The 16,802-nt window shown below is 40.1% G+C and overlaps 2 protein-coding genes across 9 annotated transcripts in view; one reads left to right on the top strand and one right to left on the bottom strand.

Annotated features, from left to right (window-relative positions):
* nup37 (nucleoporin 37) overlaps positions 1–16,802 on the top strand; it is a 31,800-nt gene that overhangs the window by 1,899 nt on the left and 13,099 nt on the right. Inside the window, exon 1 of one of the 2 annotated variants that reach the window (XM_044186004.1) lies at positions 15,923–16,185. The exons of the other annotated variant lie outside the window; for it this stretch is intronic. The gene's annotated coding sequence lies outside the window, so the exon portion shown is untranslated. Of the gene's footprint in view, positions 1–15,922; positions 16,186–16,802 lie in introns of those variants that run through there. 2 annotated transcript variants of the gene reach the window in all.
* On the bottom strand, positions 197–15,855 carry LOC122871196 (PARP1 binding protein). 7 transcript variants are annotated; one of them, XM_044185995.1, is made up of 11 exons: positions 15,751–15,855; positions 15,316–15,479; positions 14,360–14,596; positions 14,136–14,240; positions 13,074–13,244; positions 12,785–12,939; positions 8,710–8,893; positions 8,368–8,549; positions 6,850–6,931; positions 2,227–2,410; positions 197–1,701 (listed from the first exon to the last, which is right to left on the bottom strand). In XM_044185995.1, the coding sequence occupies exons 2-11, from the start codon at positions 15,463–15,465 to the stop codon at positions 1,379–1,381; spliced, it is 1,773 nt and encodes a 590-aa protein (XP_044041930.1). In that variant the 5' UTR covers positions 15,466–15,479; positions 15,751–15,855; the 3' UTR covers positions 197–1,378. The 7 variants fall into 7 exon arrangements, with proteins under 7 accessions (XP_044041930.1, XP_044041928.1, XP_044041929.1 ...); XM_044185993.1 differs by having other exon boundaries at positions 15,730–15,854; XM_044185994.1 differs by having other exon boundaries at positions 14,369–14,596; positions 15,730–15,854.

The following is a 16,802-nucleotide window of genomic DNA, read 5'->3' as shown; positions in this document are numbered from 1 at the left end:
AGGTTCATATACTAATGCAAGTATTTTTTCCTTCTTCTAGTGCTGCGATGTATGATAGGAAGAGTGTACCGACCCTGCTGGGAAGCATAAATGTTTCCTCTGTGCTGCTGCGTTCCCTTGAATGTGCTGTAAAAATGTCTTCTTTATGTGTGTTACACAGAAATGCATTTCCTTGTAGAAAATGAGTGCTCAAAAATATGAAACAAAATAAAAGTTTATTAAAAAGGAAAAGTCTGCATCATATTTACAGAGTTGATTTCATTGTTGAATTTTACAGGTTAAATAATTTAACTATACATCTAGTGATTAAATGCATTGCATGCAGTGATTAAGTGCAAAGTGGGGCTTATTGGCTGTGTGTCTTGATGAAAGAAAGTGTACTGGCCAAATCCAGACTCCCAATGATCTGCTAGCAAATTGATCTATGCATGTTGCAGCCACCCACATTTTCTACACTGCTAAAAATGCCATGTAAACTAGTGGAAACAAATAATTGCCAAGTTAATCAACAGAAAATTAATCAGCAATAATTTTGATATGCTTATTCACAGTTTACATATTTTTAAAACAAAAATGCCAAACATTTGCTGGTTCCTGCTTCTCAAATGTATGATGTAAGATTTTGTGCTTTTCATCCACTATCTGACATGCTGAGAGTTAAAAGAGATGAATGATACCACTCATGTGTGTAGACTGCATACAAAGCTACAGCCACCAGGGGATTAGCTTAGCTTAGCATAAAGATAGGAAATCAGGGGAAACAGTTATCCTGGCTCTGTTTAAAAAGGTAACAAAATCCCCCTACCAGATTCTCTAAAGCTCACTAACACATTATATCTTGTTTGTTTAATCAATACAAAAACAGATCTGTACACTAAATATGAATCTCCTGCTATCAGCCAGTTAGCTAATTTTAGCATAGAAATTGGAATTGGTTTGCCTGACTCTGTCCAAAGTTGTAAAATCAGCGTACCAACACCTCTAAATTGTACTAAATAACTTGTTATATCTTGTTTAGCAGTTCCAGGCAAGCTGTCTCCTTATGCTTTATGCTAAAATAAGCTAATTGCCTGCTATCTCTAGTTTCATATTTAGCGTACAGATGTGAGAGTGGTATCGATCTTCTTATCGAACTCTCGAAGTATGAAAATGCGGGTATTTCACAAAAACTATTCATTCAATCAATTAATTAAAATAGTCAACAGATGAACTGAGACTGAAAATAAAAATTAATTGCAGCCTTAATTGGAACGTTCGCATACTACACAAGATTTGCCAGTGAGAGAAAACAACTAAACAACACTCAGCTACTTTGTATGAACGCCATTTGACAGTAAGTCCATCCACTGCACCATCATGAAACCAGTACAAACGATCATTAGACTCTGAAGAAGCTGGTTAGCTTTCCCTGCCCAGCTATCAGCTTCTTCTTACTCGAGGCCTTGCAGACGTTCTTGCCAGGCATTTTGACTGAGACACTAGTGGGCTGTTTCTTCTGTGGAGGCTCATTCTCTGATCCTCCATGTTGGTCAGAATCCACCTGCTTCCTCTTGTTGCCCTTGCGCTGCATCTGAATGCCAGTTTTCTTTCTGTTGCTCAGGCCTGCACCTCTGTTTTGGGCATTTCCACTCCTTTGACCGAGAGCAGCCCCCCACTGCACACCACTCTGCTCCTTATTTGGACATTCAGAGGTAGGCTTTGCTGGAAAGATTGAAACAAAGCAAAAGTAAGTGTGACAACCTGGTAGAAAAAAAATAATAAAAAGGAAAATGTTGTGACGAAATTGCTGACGTTAGCTGCTAGTCGAAGCAGGCAGTGTGTTTATTCTATGAAGTTGAAATTTAACATTTGTCATGTAACCTGATGGAGCTAAGCCTGAATTCCCACGGAACAAAAGACAGAAGGGGAAATAGGCAAAAAGTCTGTGTGTGTGTGTGCTTTTTTGTTTTTACTACAGATGTGGGTGTGAGCAGGTTTTATAGAATGGGGATTCATTTAACGGCTGATGGTTAAGTACCAGTCCCAAGGCTGGGGCTGGGAAGGGTTCAAGGCTGGAGCTGAGAAGGTGTGCCTGGGCCTCAGTCCAGCTGTGTGGCGTCAGAGGAAACAGAAATCTATCCTAGCAAAAAGAGAACGCTGCACCACTTGTGTTGACATTTTGAAGCTTTTCTCCACATGCAGTGGAGCACATTTGTAGGAATGATAAAATAAAGGTTGAATCTGTACCTGTGGTTGTCTCCTCCACAACCGAGCTGCACTCCTCATCCACAGCTGGAATGGTTTTGTGTTTGGGTGCTGGGTGCACACAGGTAGGGACCTGGCTGGTGCTGGGGAACTCCAGCACACGGTTGAGTGGCAGTTCTTCATCCTTGTATGTGCACGCAAACTGGGATCGAATGACCTCTTTGGCCTGGAATAAACAGCAAAAAAAACAACAACACAAAAACCTTTAATCCAGCTGATATGATATGGTGACATGGTTGATGAACAGTATCAATGACTCAGGGTATGTGGCCTAGGTTTCCAGTATAAACCCTCACTCAAATTTCAAAAAGTGCTGTTCCACTCCTGCACATTTTCAACTGCTCAAGAAGGGAGCGAGGGAGCGCCAAATGCACAATGCACAGCCATGCTAGCTGCACTTAGTCACAGCAGTGCTTTGACCTAAATGCTAATCCTAGCATGGGAACATGCTTACAACGACAATGATAACATGTTGTTTAACAGGCACAATGTTTCCTATGGTCACCATCTTAGTTTAGCAATCCATCCAATAGTTGTCAAGACAGTTCACTAATAATCACAAATGCAAACCTGCTAGTGGCGCTACATGAAAAGTCAGGGGATCCCCAAATCACGAGGAGTCATCCTCTAGGAACCACAAGTATCTGTTCCAGAGTTGAGTTTAGTTATCCAAAAATTTCAATGGTGACATTGTTGATCAGTATCAATGACTAAGGGCTGGCGGCCAAGATTGCTGGCTTTTACCTTAGTGTTTTGAAACACACACTTTTTATAATTTCAAGAACAAGTGCTCGCAAGAAGAAAGGAGGACGATTTCCTTAGTCACTGATAAAAGGTTGACGAATCATTCATTAGCCCAGTGGTTCTCAACCCAGTCCTCAGGTTCCCCTATGTTGCATGTTTTTGTTCGAGCTCTACTCTTGCACACCTGATCCAATTAAGGGCCACACACTTTCATGCCTGCCCTGTTCAGGTAGATCTGTTTCTGCTGCTCAACCAGTCAGCATTAAGACCTTAATTAGATCAGGTGTGCAAGAGTAGAGCTGGAACAAAAACATTGCAGTACAGGATAACTTGAGGACTGGGTTAGGAACCACTCCATTAACCCAACTTTATACCACTTTAAAAACAGGAGAAATAGTTTTTTTCAATCTTATCACAATTACATGTCTAAGATAGTAGAGCAGCACCTCATTAAAAGGCCTTTTTGGACAGCCTAGTTAGTTAGAACAAAGTGAATGATACTGAATACTACAATCCTGGCCCTGGGGAACACAGATCCACAGCTTTTTCATCCACTGTTTGATCTACGCCTGCTTGGGATTATTACAATCCAAGGATTTCACCCTTCAGGCCAGTGGGCCACAGGAGGGAGGCGAAATCTGAGGGAAAAATACAGCGAGCAAAGCTGGGTGGGTCCGTAAAGCACAAAGGGATCAAAGCCTTTGTGCTTTTCAAAAGAACTTCTTAAAAGAGCACCTAAAACAACAGTGACCCTAAGAATGAGGTACACTTCAATAAAGGAGCTAAAAATGTATGCTGCCCTGGTTGCATGCTAATAAAACATATCTGAAACGAACCTGAAACAATGGGAGGGGATGGAAGAGTGAACACGGCCAAACTATGACTGACGGAGAACATCTAATCCAATTACAACAGGTGGAAGCCCAACGTGGCACTGTGTGGCCAGACGGCCCTCATTCCTCTGAAGATGGCTGTCCTGAAATAACCTCTGCACACCGCCTGACACAACGCTGGAGACACCTGACCAAGACATTCCTGATAGTACTTCCAAAAGCAGGTGCAAGCAATTTCTACAGCTTTATGTTTTAACATGTGTTCTCTCACGCAGGTGATAAAAGTGAGAGCGAATAACAGTGCACTGTGACTATTATCACCATCAGAGACAATCATTCTGAATTAAAGAAAAACAAAACAAATGTAGTATTATCATGTAATCAAAAGCATCTTTTCACAATCATCATTACTGACGTCACAGAAGAGCAACAGTAAATTGGAGTTTTAGTTAAGATTTTTCTATGTTTGGATCATCTGTGGCACCGACAAAGAGATTTGGAAGCGTCCCAAAAGCAGAAACTAAATCTGTCCATCTCTGTGTGTGCCAGTTGACGTCAGTGCATGATGAAACCGCTGGAGAAGTCTGGGATAAAGTCATTCAGCAGACAACAGGAAACAATAACCTTTCAAGTTTCCCTTGCTAGTCGAATTACGCGACTGATATGGCATCTTCAAAGTGAAATTGATGCAGAAAGCTTCCGCTCACCGAGTTCAGGAAGCGGTGAGCTGCCCAGGGACCATTACAGCGCACTCAAACAGGAAGGCAGCCAGATTGTGGGGAGCTAAAATGACATCTGCTAGCGCAATCAAATAAAAGAGCCATTTCATAAAATGTGTTTAGCATACATGTTCAAAAGGAGTTCACACAGAGCTACTTCATGTTAAAAGATCAGTCCTACCTTAAAATCTAAAGCTGGTCTTGTCAGTGTTTTTTGGGTGACTCAGCAATTGTGTAGTGTATGCAGGGGTGGAAAGGTACTCGTAAAGGTTGCAATATCACACCGTAAAAATATTCAGTTACAAGTAGAAGTCCTGCATTAAAAATTTGACTCCAGTAAAAGTATCATCAGCAACATGTATGAAGGTATCAAAAATAAAAGTACTCATTAGGGTGCAGAATGACGCCTTTTAAAGTGATATTATCAATATTATATAATTGGTTTATTATAACTGATGCATTAGCATGTAAGCAGTAGACTTACACAATATGAGGAAGATCTGCAATGTGCGATAACTTTGTTCAATATTGCAATAACAATATGACTTGTATGTATATGAAGTGTGCAAATTACCTTTACAGTTCCTATTTCAGCCTGGTTGTCTTTAAATTCAGAACAGGATTAGAATTAAATATTTTAAATATAACTAAATATTGTTTGTAGAGCAGCAACAGCAAAGTCACTATATAAACTCAAAAATATCAAATCTAAAATGTTAATAAAATAAATCATATATACTAAAACATATACATCAAAATACTGAGTGAAGTTTAGAAAGAATGAACACAGACATCAGTCCTTCCTCCTGTCCTCCTCCCTCTGCTGCTGCTGTGACTCACCTGCAGGTAAGTTACCGTTAGTAGAGGGAGGAGGGGCTGGTTTGTCTCAGCCAGCAGTAAGTTTCTATCTGCCAAATTTTAAGATTCGTGGCAAACTAAGTTAAACAGTTAGACTACATACATACTTCGTTTCGGTACCCATCCCTAAATTTAATGATTTTTCTTTCATTCATCGCATTTCAGGCAGTCTTTTGCGATGTGTTTATTGCAAATGTTCATATCACGATGACGATGAAAATACGATTAGCGGTCAGCACTAGTAAGCAGCATCATGTTGTAGCTGGAATAGCCCGATAAATACTGGATTTTTGAAGCCAATACTGATGTTGATATTTGGGAGTTAAAAAAACCCTGATTATGATGATCAAGTCATTTTTAAAAACACATAACGTAAAACAAAATCTTGGTACGAATGCCTTAAAGAATATTCCATTGATTTAGCATTGCACTCATAACATTGTGGGACTCTTGACAGACTCTTTAAAAAAAGATGATCAAAATTGATGCAGCAGAACCAGAGATATTGTCTTTTTTATTCCACACATTCTTTCTCCTTGTCAAAACCTGGCTCCTACATTACCCACCATGCAACTCCACCACTGTTGGAGATTAGAAAGTGTCATGTTATGTAATGGAAACACTGTTTCTAAATTACCTCATATTTCTGTACTGCAGTTTCTTATTGTCCCGCTTAGTATGTTTCTTGGTCATAAGTAAGAAAAAAAAAAGGAACAAAGGTTTGTTTACATTTAAAAAAAGTAATAGGTTTCGACCTCAAAAATCCAGTATAGGTCAGGCTATATGGTGGAGTAGAAGTTTAAGTACATGTACCTTAAAATGGAACTTAAGTACTGTACTGAGTAAAAGGTACTAAGTTACTTTCCACCGCTGGGTGTATGTTATGATAACTGAGTGCTAAATCAAGAGTCTGATGAAATAATCCTGTTTACTTGACAGACTAAATTGCAACAACAAAAGCACACAAACAGTAAAGTCTTGTTGGTAACAAACGCTCTATTCACATAATGTGACAGATTCTTCCACGCTGACCCCAGAAAACATCAAGGTAAAAAGACAGATCAGCTGAGCTCACAGCCAGGAAGAGGTAACGATATCAGATATACAGTATGTTATATTGTGCACTGTAAGCAAATGGACCTGAGCCCTAACAATAGGATAACTTATCATCAGGACTGGTTAATGGTTTGAAATCCCCACGAATAAGTCGTTTTATGCCATGGATTTAAACAGCACCCTCAAACCAACACTAAGAGCTAAAACACAGCTGTGAAAACGGGAACGGTGGAAGTCAGTTAAGATGTGAGCTTCAGCTAAGAAAATAAATAATATAATACCAGGGAGAAATTACAGGATGTAAAGACATTATTTTCAATGTTTGTACATCTGATTCAATTTGAAGTAACTGATGGTTTGGATTTGGGGCTCTTGGATAAAGGGGCCCACGTTACCTTGGGTTTGAGCAGGTCTAGCCGGCTCTGGACTCGGTTCCTTAGAGGTTCTGGAGAACATCCAGTAGACACTTCAGGGGATCTGAGGGGCGAGCCACAACGAGAGGCAAAGACAAGAGGTTTATAAATTAGAAAAGCTAGGAGGTTACATGGTCACACTAACCAAGAAATCGACCCACTGCTTCATAAAAACACTTATTGCAGCTTTACACAACATGTAAAAGATGTTTACACTAATGTCAGACTGTGGTGATGTTGTGCTTTTGCAGCAAATTGAATATCAGCCATTCAATGTCAACCAACTCAGACATAATGTAGGTCACCCCAGAACACAGCCAGTGGCTATTTTTTATGTTATTATTTTTATTTCAGAGAAATTGTTCCAGTGTGGTGTGGGAGCATTTTCCTCCATATGGTTTCAGTGGAGAGTTGTAGAGTCTCATGATGGTCTTAAATGCAATTTCAGGGGGTTTCCCACTCTGACTCCCTGACTGAATCATGTGGTAGTGAACATGGTCAAATCTAATTCAAAGCTCTGTGAGATGTCTTTTTCATAGTAAAATATTAACTTTTAATTTACCAAAGTTGTACTTGCCTCCTGAATGATTTAAGATCCATCAGAATCGACTGTTCCAATTTATGGTATACAAACAATACACTAATGCTACGTTGTGATGCAACACAGGAGGTGATTTTTTTGTCCATAATGAAAAGAGCGGTAAAAACAATATTATAACCATACTGCATGTATTTCTCAATCCACTGTGATAGATGAGCTTCAGGCAGAACACGCTTGGTAAGACTGTTATTGCAGATTTTGACCTTCTGTCCAAGGAGCCACAATTGTGGCAAGTTACCACATTAAGCTTTAAGTCACGGCTGGCTGCAACTAACAATTGATTAATTATTGGTAAATCTGTTGGCTATTTTGTATGATTCATAAATTAATCATTTAGCCTGTACAATTTCAGGAAATAGTAAAAAATGTCCTTAAGTGTCAGAAAATACTGGAATGCTAAAAGTGACACCTTCAAAATGTAATATTTATGATAACTCAAAATTCAAAAAATGTTGACTAAGCATTTCAGCACTTCTTCTCTACAGCCATACTAGCAGCTCTGTGAGGCTGTACTTATACACAGCGGTGCTTTGAGCAAAATGCTAATGCTAGCATGGCAACGTGCTCACAATGGCAATTCCAACAAGCTGATGTTTCGCAGGTATATTTACCATGTTCGCCATCTTGGTTTAGCATGTCAGCATGCTAACATTTGCTAATTAGCACTAAACACAAAGTACAGCTGAGGCTGATGGGAATGTCATTAGTTTTGCAAGCATTTGGTCATAAACCAAAGTATTGCACAAACTAAAACTTTGTCCTGATGATGGCACTAGAGGAAAAGTCAGAGGATCTGCGTGAAATATAATTAAACCTTATATAACATATGCTCCCTATTAGAAATACAAAGGGCATTTCAGGTAAATCCCAGTTTTTACTGCATGACTATTTGTGCCAACCTGAACAACATGAGGATGCAGGTGCCCTCAGCTCCAGTGAGGACGGACTGGTCCTCAGACAGCAGGTCTGCCTTGTTCTGATACAGAGGAGTCAGAGCTTCTTCATCCAGAAGAGCCATCAGCACCTTCACAGTGTCCCGACCTCCGTACGCAGTGGCATGATTGACTGCATAAGCCTTTGGCTAGAGAGGATAAGCAACACAGCTACAATCGGTGCACTGACAGCTAACATAGCTGAGTGTTAAAGAAGATGAAGTAGGTTTTGTGTGAATGTATGGATTTCAGGAGATACAAAAGCTAAAACTGTAGCTGACTGGCTGGAGAGCAGAGGTTATAAATTACCCTGGCAGGGCTTATCCCCGTCCTGCTTCCATTAGCAGTCTGTTTCTGGATCTGGTGTAGCTGGCAGATCCTCTCCTTCAGCTCCTTTGTCATCTCTTCAGCTGCAGCGTACACTGGATCTTCACTGCTGCGTCCCCTCACCAGCACTGCCCTGATGGCAGTCACCAGCCTGGCTCCACATACACTGAGAATCAAACACAGTCACAATGCCATCTGCTGAGAGACCTGTATTGTGTTCCGTAGGTAGAGAAAAAAAAAAAAACCTGCATTTGTTTTGGAAAGAAATACTCTTTCTTCTGCAGAACACACACACATACAGGTTTTCATCTGGATGGAATTAATAGTGTTCAAGAGTTCAGCCAATATTTGCCAACATGAATAACTCTCTCCTAAAACTGAAAACCCAGAAAAGCCAGGGCCTTCGTCTCAGTGTCTTCAAAAGATATACTGCAGCTTCACTTTCAATTAATTGGACACTAACTTTAAGGGCTCAGAGTAATTGTTTCAGTGTTAACATCCAGTTGAGCTTTATTTCACTGTAACGCAGCTTTGCCAATGTTAACAGTTATGAAGCAGAAAATATGCTCCAAATCCCTGTTAAAGTCACACTGGGCACTGTCACTGCTCTCACCGATGGAGTGTCAGCAGAGAAACAGGGTTTTCCCCTTCATAGTTTTGGTGGGTTTTTGACCATGCTCGCACACTGTCTGCGCTGCATGTCCAAAAATCATAGCAACATATCACTTCTGTAGGTTTCTATAACAATCAAGTGCACTAAAGCATGCTAGAAAAGATCGCAGTAAGGTGGAGAGGCGGTGGTCCAACCCTGACCCAGCTCTGATGTGAGCGAGCGGGGCTCAGTAACAGAATCATTTGGGAAAACAGATGTTCAGTGAACAAGGGGCCCTGAACTCTCCACAGAAGGTGTTTGTATGAGGAAATACAGTACTCCACCGAGAGCGTAAAGGCACTGCCTGTTGAAAGACAAATGTTGGCTGAGTTCATCAGTGTCTCATCAGACGTGGAGCGCTCTCATCAGCCTGCATGAACTGAGAACCCTCAGAAGAGCAGTGAGACTCGAATCCACTACTACACAAACATCACAATGTGTTGTTATGGCTCGGCTGAGTGAAGCTAACGTTGCTACTGGGACTGCTACAAAGGATGCCTTCAACAGCTTCACCTCAAAAGCTCCACCCTCACATGATTGAACGGCTAAATCATTTCTGATAACCACTTTTGTTGTGGAGCCAAATGCTTCGACATCCAAAATAATCTGTAATGGTATGGAGAATGATCTGTGGAGCTTGAGGTTTGATGATAATTCATCAAAGTAAGAGCTCCAAATAGGGAACAAGTTCTTTAACAAAGACAGGCTTTGATGTAGCAAAGATGAACATGCTTTAGCAATCCAAATGTTATCATGAGAAGCTTAGATGGGAGTCGTTACAGGGATTTGAAGGAAATAACAACGAGCTGCAGTGGGACAGGTGGATTTTATGATCACAGGTGTGATTCAGTGCACAGGTGTCTGCCAGGCCGATATACTCGGCTGTAAATATTCCTACCAGTGGTGCCTCCCCCCATACAGAGGTGAGCTCAGTTCAGCTTTTAGAATTTAATTCAATTCAAGAGAATTTAATTGGCCTCACCAGGGAGGAAACAGAATTTAACCTGAACTTGAATTGCAGGAAGAAGTGAAGCAATTCAAAGAAAATCCCACTCAGTCATAAATCACGAGTTTCACTATATTTGACCTTAGTCACTGCCAGATACCGAAGTGTGCTCAACTTTTCTTGGAATATCTGAATTCCCCTAATCAGCTCAGGATGATTTCTCTGGGAATGAAATATGTTTATACGAGTATTATACTACAATAACGTAAATACAGCATTTAGAAACGATGCATTATTTGAAATGGAAAGTTGCTTGTTCTGGTATGTTTAGGATTAGCTCCTACAAATAAGTGATTTATCCCTGATTAAAGAATGTGGCAACTATGGGGGGAAAAAAACCTGCTGTAACCATTAAGATTTCATTACTTTATTTCAATCTCAATTTCTCCGTTCAGAAAGCTTAAAGGATAGTCATTCTAAACTTAAAGGATAAGTCTGGTGATATTCTATATTTTTCTTACTGACAACAAATGCCATGAAAAGACCAAACTAAGAATGAATTGATTTTTCTACCAAGTATTGTCTGTGTATTCAAAGCCTGATAGATCTTATTCCTCTCTGCCCATGAGCCACACTGTTGCACTGAGTGTTCCTTTATTACCATGAACACACACTGTAGTTTATTTTGACTCAATTCCACATACACCATCCTGCTGCTGCTAATACTCAAAGTGCAAACAAATGTGTGTTAATCAAAATAGTCCCCAACAAATGCACTATTTACTCCTTTTTGAGGAAGGCTTGATAAAAACTACAGTGCCCAGCTGAAATTATGTAGCCTTTTAAAAAAATGAAGCCATATATTTATGACCCTGGGCAACAAGTGGAGACTCCAGATAATTACTGTGCCTGGCCAAGAAATGGTCTGGAACGTAACCCTCTGTAAAACGGCAAATTGTTGTTTTTACACTTTGGTTTTTGTACGCATTAAACAAACGAGATATAACATGTTGATTAGTGAGCTTTAGAGGTGCTAGTAGGTTGATTTTTTTTTTTTTTTTTTTTTTTTACCAGTGGACAGAGCCAGGCTAACTGTTTCCCCCTGTTTCTTTATGCTAAGCTAAGCTAAGCTAACTGGCTGCAGCTTTATATTTAACTGACAGACATGAGAGTGGTATCAGTCTTCTCGTCTAACTCTCCGCCAGAACGCGAATAAGCGTATTTCCCAAAATACTATTCCTTTTAGTGTTTGTTACTACTGTAACTTGTTTAGTTACTTGTAGATGCCTTTTAAAATTCTGAGTGTCTCTGACTGGACCACAGACAGGAAGATTGCACTGACTCTTAGTGGCTTGATGGTCTCCTGCTTTAGCACGAGGCATCGGTTCACTAGAACGAACCAGTCCTGATGAGTTCCTAGAATTCTCCATGCCCTGTGGCGATCCAGAGTTGCTGTCTAATCTGGTCTGGATGTCAGACAAAATTATGACGAAGTCTTTCAAAGTACTGTAGTACCAGGGCCAAAGACAAATAGATCTCGAGACTGTCCAAAGTTATTCCATCAGACTCTCTCATTACATCTCTCCTACTGTAACTCCACCAGCAATCATTTCAATCATATGGGGTGCATTTAAAAGCTGTTAGTGTCAGTTAGGGTCACATTCATGCATTTTAGGGCATCCTCTTGCAACATAAATAATAATAATGACTAAAAGCTACAGTCTAGTAGCAACAGAATGTATTGTGATAAAACACTACTTAAAAATCTTGGGGAGGGGGAGGGGGGACACACATTAACTTCCCTGCCAAGAGTTAGATGAGAAGATCAAAATCAATCTCATGTCTGTGCATTAAGGTAGAGCCAGGAGATGGTTAGCTTAGCTTAGCATGAAGACTGGAGGCAGAGGAAATAGCTAACCAGACTCTGTCCAAAGTAAAAACTTTTTTTTTTTAAAGTACACCTATCATCACATCTAAAACTCATTAACAATTATATCTCTGTTTAACTTTTTCATTTTTTTTTTTTTTACCTTACCTTCGAGAGTGGTATTGAACTTCTCATCTAACTCTCTGCAAGAAAGTGAATTAGGGAATTTCCCAAAATATTCCTGGAATGTATAAAGGCTTGATATCTACAAAACATGAAAATACATAATGTACAATAAAAACATGAGTAATTTGTATTCCTTGTTTTAAGTTTTAAGTCATTAACTTCTACTCCTTTTGTCTAACATTTGAATTGCACCTCTGTGACACTTTTACAACCACAGTTCAAGTTTGATTTCTATTCAAATGCTGAACTGGAATCCATCAAGAATTTACAGGTCCGGTCCTGAATAGAGCACATCCCGGCCTCCCGACATTTACAGCCGATTCTGTCACAAGAAGGGAGGCATTATGTCAAAAGCAACAGTAAGACAGGGAGCAAGAGGAAGCCTGGATTAAGCTGCATTGTGTACCTTGGGTCAGGAATCTCCCCCAGTATTTCTTCCAGGTTGTCTAGAAACTGGACAAAGTCCGACAGGCCTTTGACATGTTTCCTCAGTGGGTCAGACTCAGCTGGAGCGTAGCCCTTCCCTCCGAGCTGGATGGCCCTCACAAAAGATGTCACAGCCTGCAAAAGCATGAAAGAGACCCAAAAGTTGCACCAGAGATGATTAATGTCATAGTTTTGATTTTCTAGTGATGTAAAGTGTGAATACATCATTGCTAAAGCCAAGGCACATGCTGAGTGTGGATGTTTCTTACCAAGAAGAGAGAAGTGTTGTTGTTGTGTGCAGCATGCTTTATGTCGGTAAATGCCTGTCGTCCAAGAGCGCGACTAGGGACATCAAGGGTTAGCGCCAAGGCCATGTCGTTCTTGGAGTTCACAAGCAAATTCAGATAGGAGCAGAAAACCCTTCTCACTGCCATTTTCACCTATTGATAATAAATACAATAAACATTATTAAAGTACACCATTATCCTTATAGGCTTATTCGCATTCTGTTGGAGAGTTAGTTGAGAAAAACCGACACCACTCTCATATCTGTCCCCAAAAATGTATCAGGCTGTACCTGGTTAGCTTAGCTTAGCACAAAGACTGGAAACAGGTCAAACAGCTAGGTTGGCTCTTTCCAAAAGGTAACAAAATCAAGAACAAGAAACAGCAAATTGTAATTTTTACACTTACGCTAAGCTAAGCTACTGACATGAGTGCATTATCGGTTTTCTCATCTAATTCTCCACCAGAAAGCGAATCATCATATTTCCCAAAATGTCGAACTATTCCTTTAGTAAAAAACCTTTGGCTTGAGGCCAGTCCAAGTCGTGTTTATAAATTACCAAAAAAGGGACAGCAGCTTTATTGCCAGAGTAAAACCACTAAAAACAGCAGCTGACAGCCCGTATTAAACTCCAAAAATTACATCACTCTAGCTTGTAATGCAGCAGCAAGCCTTGACTAAAAACTCATAAATTCACAAGTGACAGAGAAGAGTGGAGAAAAGAGACTGTGTTACAGAAGCTCTTGTCCAGCCCCACATTGTGTTGTTTTACACATCTGTGGTAAGTGAATTCACATTGCGCTCTTAAATCTAAGTGATATGATACAGCGTTCCTGTCAATAAGAGAAGGATGGATTCCAGACAGAAATGAAGTACGTTGAAGACTGGGAAAGTAAATGCATGGATTATTGCTAGCGGGAGAAAAAGCATTTCCTTTTCCTGGGAAAAAAAGGGTAGAGGGCAAAGTGGAAAGAGGAGTTTCTTATGGTTATTTATGAAATAAGTTGCACCTTTTATTAGTGGATGAAAGCAGGACTTGGCCTACCTGTGAGCTGCAGGGCCTGCTTTTACTAGACGGTGTTGACGGGACCGAGGAGTCTGGCAACTCTGAGACCTCCATGTTGCTTGATAAGAACTCAAACAGCTGGACCTTGGCGAAAGAATAAAACAAGTAATTAGAGAGATAAATCAACTGATCTATAACTCAGTAGCCAATTTGATCATCCACAATCAACATCATCACTCTGATTTCAACCAGCTCTTGCTCACTGGGCTCACAGGCTCCTCTTGGTCCAAATCCACCAGTCTCAGCTGTTTGCACATGCAGAGGATATCAACCAGGTCCACAGTGTTGGAGCGTTTCAGGAAGGATTCATATGCCTCCAGGATGAGATCATAGTTCTCCAAGCGTGCAAAGTTGGGGGGTGGCAGGTGAAGTTTGTCTAACAGTAAGTGTTTCCAGGCCATCAGGACATCACTCAGAGCCACTTTCAACTCTCCGCCGTGCTGTCACAGGAAGAGAGAAAACAGTGAAAGCAGCAGCGATAATTACTGACGGCCTGGAACCAATCAGTTCAAAAGCAGAAAGACCTTCTCCCGCAGTCCAAAAATGGGCCATGAGCGGTCTCAACCGGAAATCTGTGGTAATGTCATCAGTTAAAGACGTGATGACAGTCAGCCTGATGGTTCAATTGAATTATGCCATGATGATGATGTGAACTGGGCTCGTTTTAGGGCGGCCGGACAACTTATTAACTTAATGTATTATTCCTCTTTTATTGAAAGTAATGTAACTTTTTCTTTTATTTGTTGGTTTACATCCGCTTGTGCAAGGTGTTGTTAGTCTCAGCTCTAAAATTATCAGCAAAACACAGAGATCCCTCGCACAGCTTAATACTGAATAAGTCCCAAAAAGGCATACGAGATTATCAATAGCCACAGTCCAAGAAGTGGTCGGTTTACCTTGCATATAGATTTATAAATGCACTTTTTGACATAATATGCCTTTGTGGTGTTAGTATTGTTGGCCAGCTATGGATTTGCCACTGCCATTGACCCATGTGTATTTCACCCCCTCCTTACATTATGATATTTGTATTTTTAGACTGTTTTATGTGTGTGAATGAATTGTTTGTGTGCATTTGTGTTTGCAAACGTTTGCCATAAAGAGCTCCTTGAGGGATGAATAAAGTATTTTGAACTGAATAAAAGGAATGAACTGTTACCTGCTTATTAACTTCAGCCATGGCCAGCTGCAGCACCATCAGCATGCCATCAGCTCCATGAATGGTGGTCCTCTCAGACTGTAAAACCCTGTGGCATTCTCTCCTGAAGATTTTAACCATCACCTTTAGACGGTCTCCTAAAGCCTCCATTATCTCTAAAACAGCTGTAAAGGAAAACCTATGAAAACGTCGTTTACTAGACTTACAACAAAGATAGACAATTGTGAAATCACTTTTCTCTTTTAGGAAAGGAAAACCTTCAGGTTCGTTGGCACAATAGTACTGAGAATGCTTAACTTACTATTTACAGTGTGTCTTTATGTCAACTCCCACAAGATGCACAAATATAACTAAGAGTATCGTATGTTTAGAGCTATACTAAATCACAGACAATGTTAACTTAGTGGTGCAAACCTCTAATATTGTAGTAGTTACCTCCGAGAACACTCGTCCACGACAAAATGCAGCTGTTTGAAATTTTAAATTGCCGATGACGTTTACTGCATCCTGACCAATCAGCTTCTAGTAGACAACAATGGGAGAGGTCCAACAAAGAAGTATTTCTCTCCTGCATTCATTTTTTATAGTTTCGTGGCAAATTACTAGAAAGTGATGTTCAGCACAAACTAAACTTTGTAGCGCAACAATATACCAATATATCGCGACGTGGTTTAGATGTTTTCATTTACGTTGCGCGAAATCCCCCATGACATTTGTACTCAATGGTACAGTCCAGTCGAACCCGGAACAAGCTTGAAGGCATGTCAAATGCGCGCACCATTTGATTCAAAGAATTTTTTGAAAATAAGGTGGTAAAGTATATCCATCATTACTGTATTCTGAATCGGAATAGACTCCCATAACCAGAAGGTAATTATTAAGTTCTCAGTTGGAGCGTTTTAATATAAAAACGGGCAATATAAACTTTTGTTTGGCTAATTTCTAGCTATCTTATGTCTGAGCCAGATACAGTCACGTTTTAGCTCTTTGCCAGGTGACACATTACCGTTGTGTGTTAACGGTAATTAACTCGGGAATTCTGGATGTAACATAATGTTAGCTCACGTAAGATAATGTACACAATATAGCTAGCTAGCATTGTATCAAAATACCCGGATACGAGCCATTTTTTAAAACCCCATTTCTATTAATTTTCCATTTAGGTACTTAAAACACTGCCTGGCTTAACTGCATACGTATTAACTCGTGATGTATATTAAACAATTCATGAGTCGATAGTCTTATGCAGAATATCGCCCTAACCTCTAACTTAGCCCCAGCTTAATTTAAGTTAAACATATCTCAAAGCACTGCTTTGTGCGTTTGATGTTTGCCGAATTGAAGGATGATCGATATAGTTTAGTTAAAATACCCACATTGCGCCATACTAGCTATGCATGCCTCTGTGCCTTCTAGGATATATAAAACAAGCAGATATTTGAGTAAGGTTTGGTCTGACGATCTCTCCAAGCATCCTGACAAAAATC

This window comes from Siniperca chuatsi, linkage group LG23 (genome assembly GCF_020085105.1).
Source record: "Siniperca chuatsi isolate FFG_IHB_CAS linkage group LG23, ASM2008510v1, whole genome shotgun sequence".
In the NCBI taxonomy this organism is placed as follows: Eukaryota; Metazoa; Chordata; class Actinopteri; order Centrarchiformes; family Sinipercidae; genus Siniperca; species Siniperca chuatsi.
The sequence above is the reverse complement of the archived record's forward strand: the minus strand, read 5'-3'. Positions and strand labels throughout refer to the sequence as shown.

What these genes read in the sequence shown, in the direction of transcription:
- LOC122871196 (XM_044185995.1), bottom strand. Translation starts at nt 15,465, where the DNA reads ATGGAGGCTTTAGGAGACCGTCTAAAGGTGATGGTTAAAATCTTCAGG. An exon ending in GGGGAGATTCCTGACCCAAG is followed by an intron (nt 8,894 to 12,784) that starts GTACACAATGCA and finishes TTTGATTCTCAG; the next exon opens with TGTATGTGGAGCCAGGCTGG. An exon ending in TAGACCTGCTCAAACCCAAG is followed by an intron (nt 2,411 to 6,849) that starts GTAACGTGGGCC and finishes TGTTTATTCCAG; the next exon opens with GCCAAAGAGGTCATTCGATC.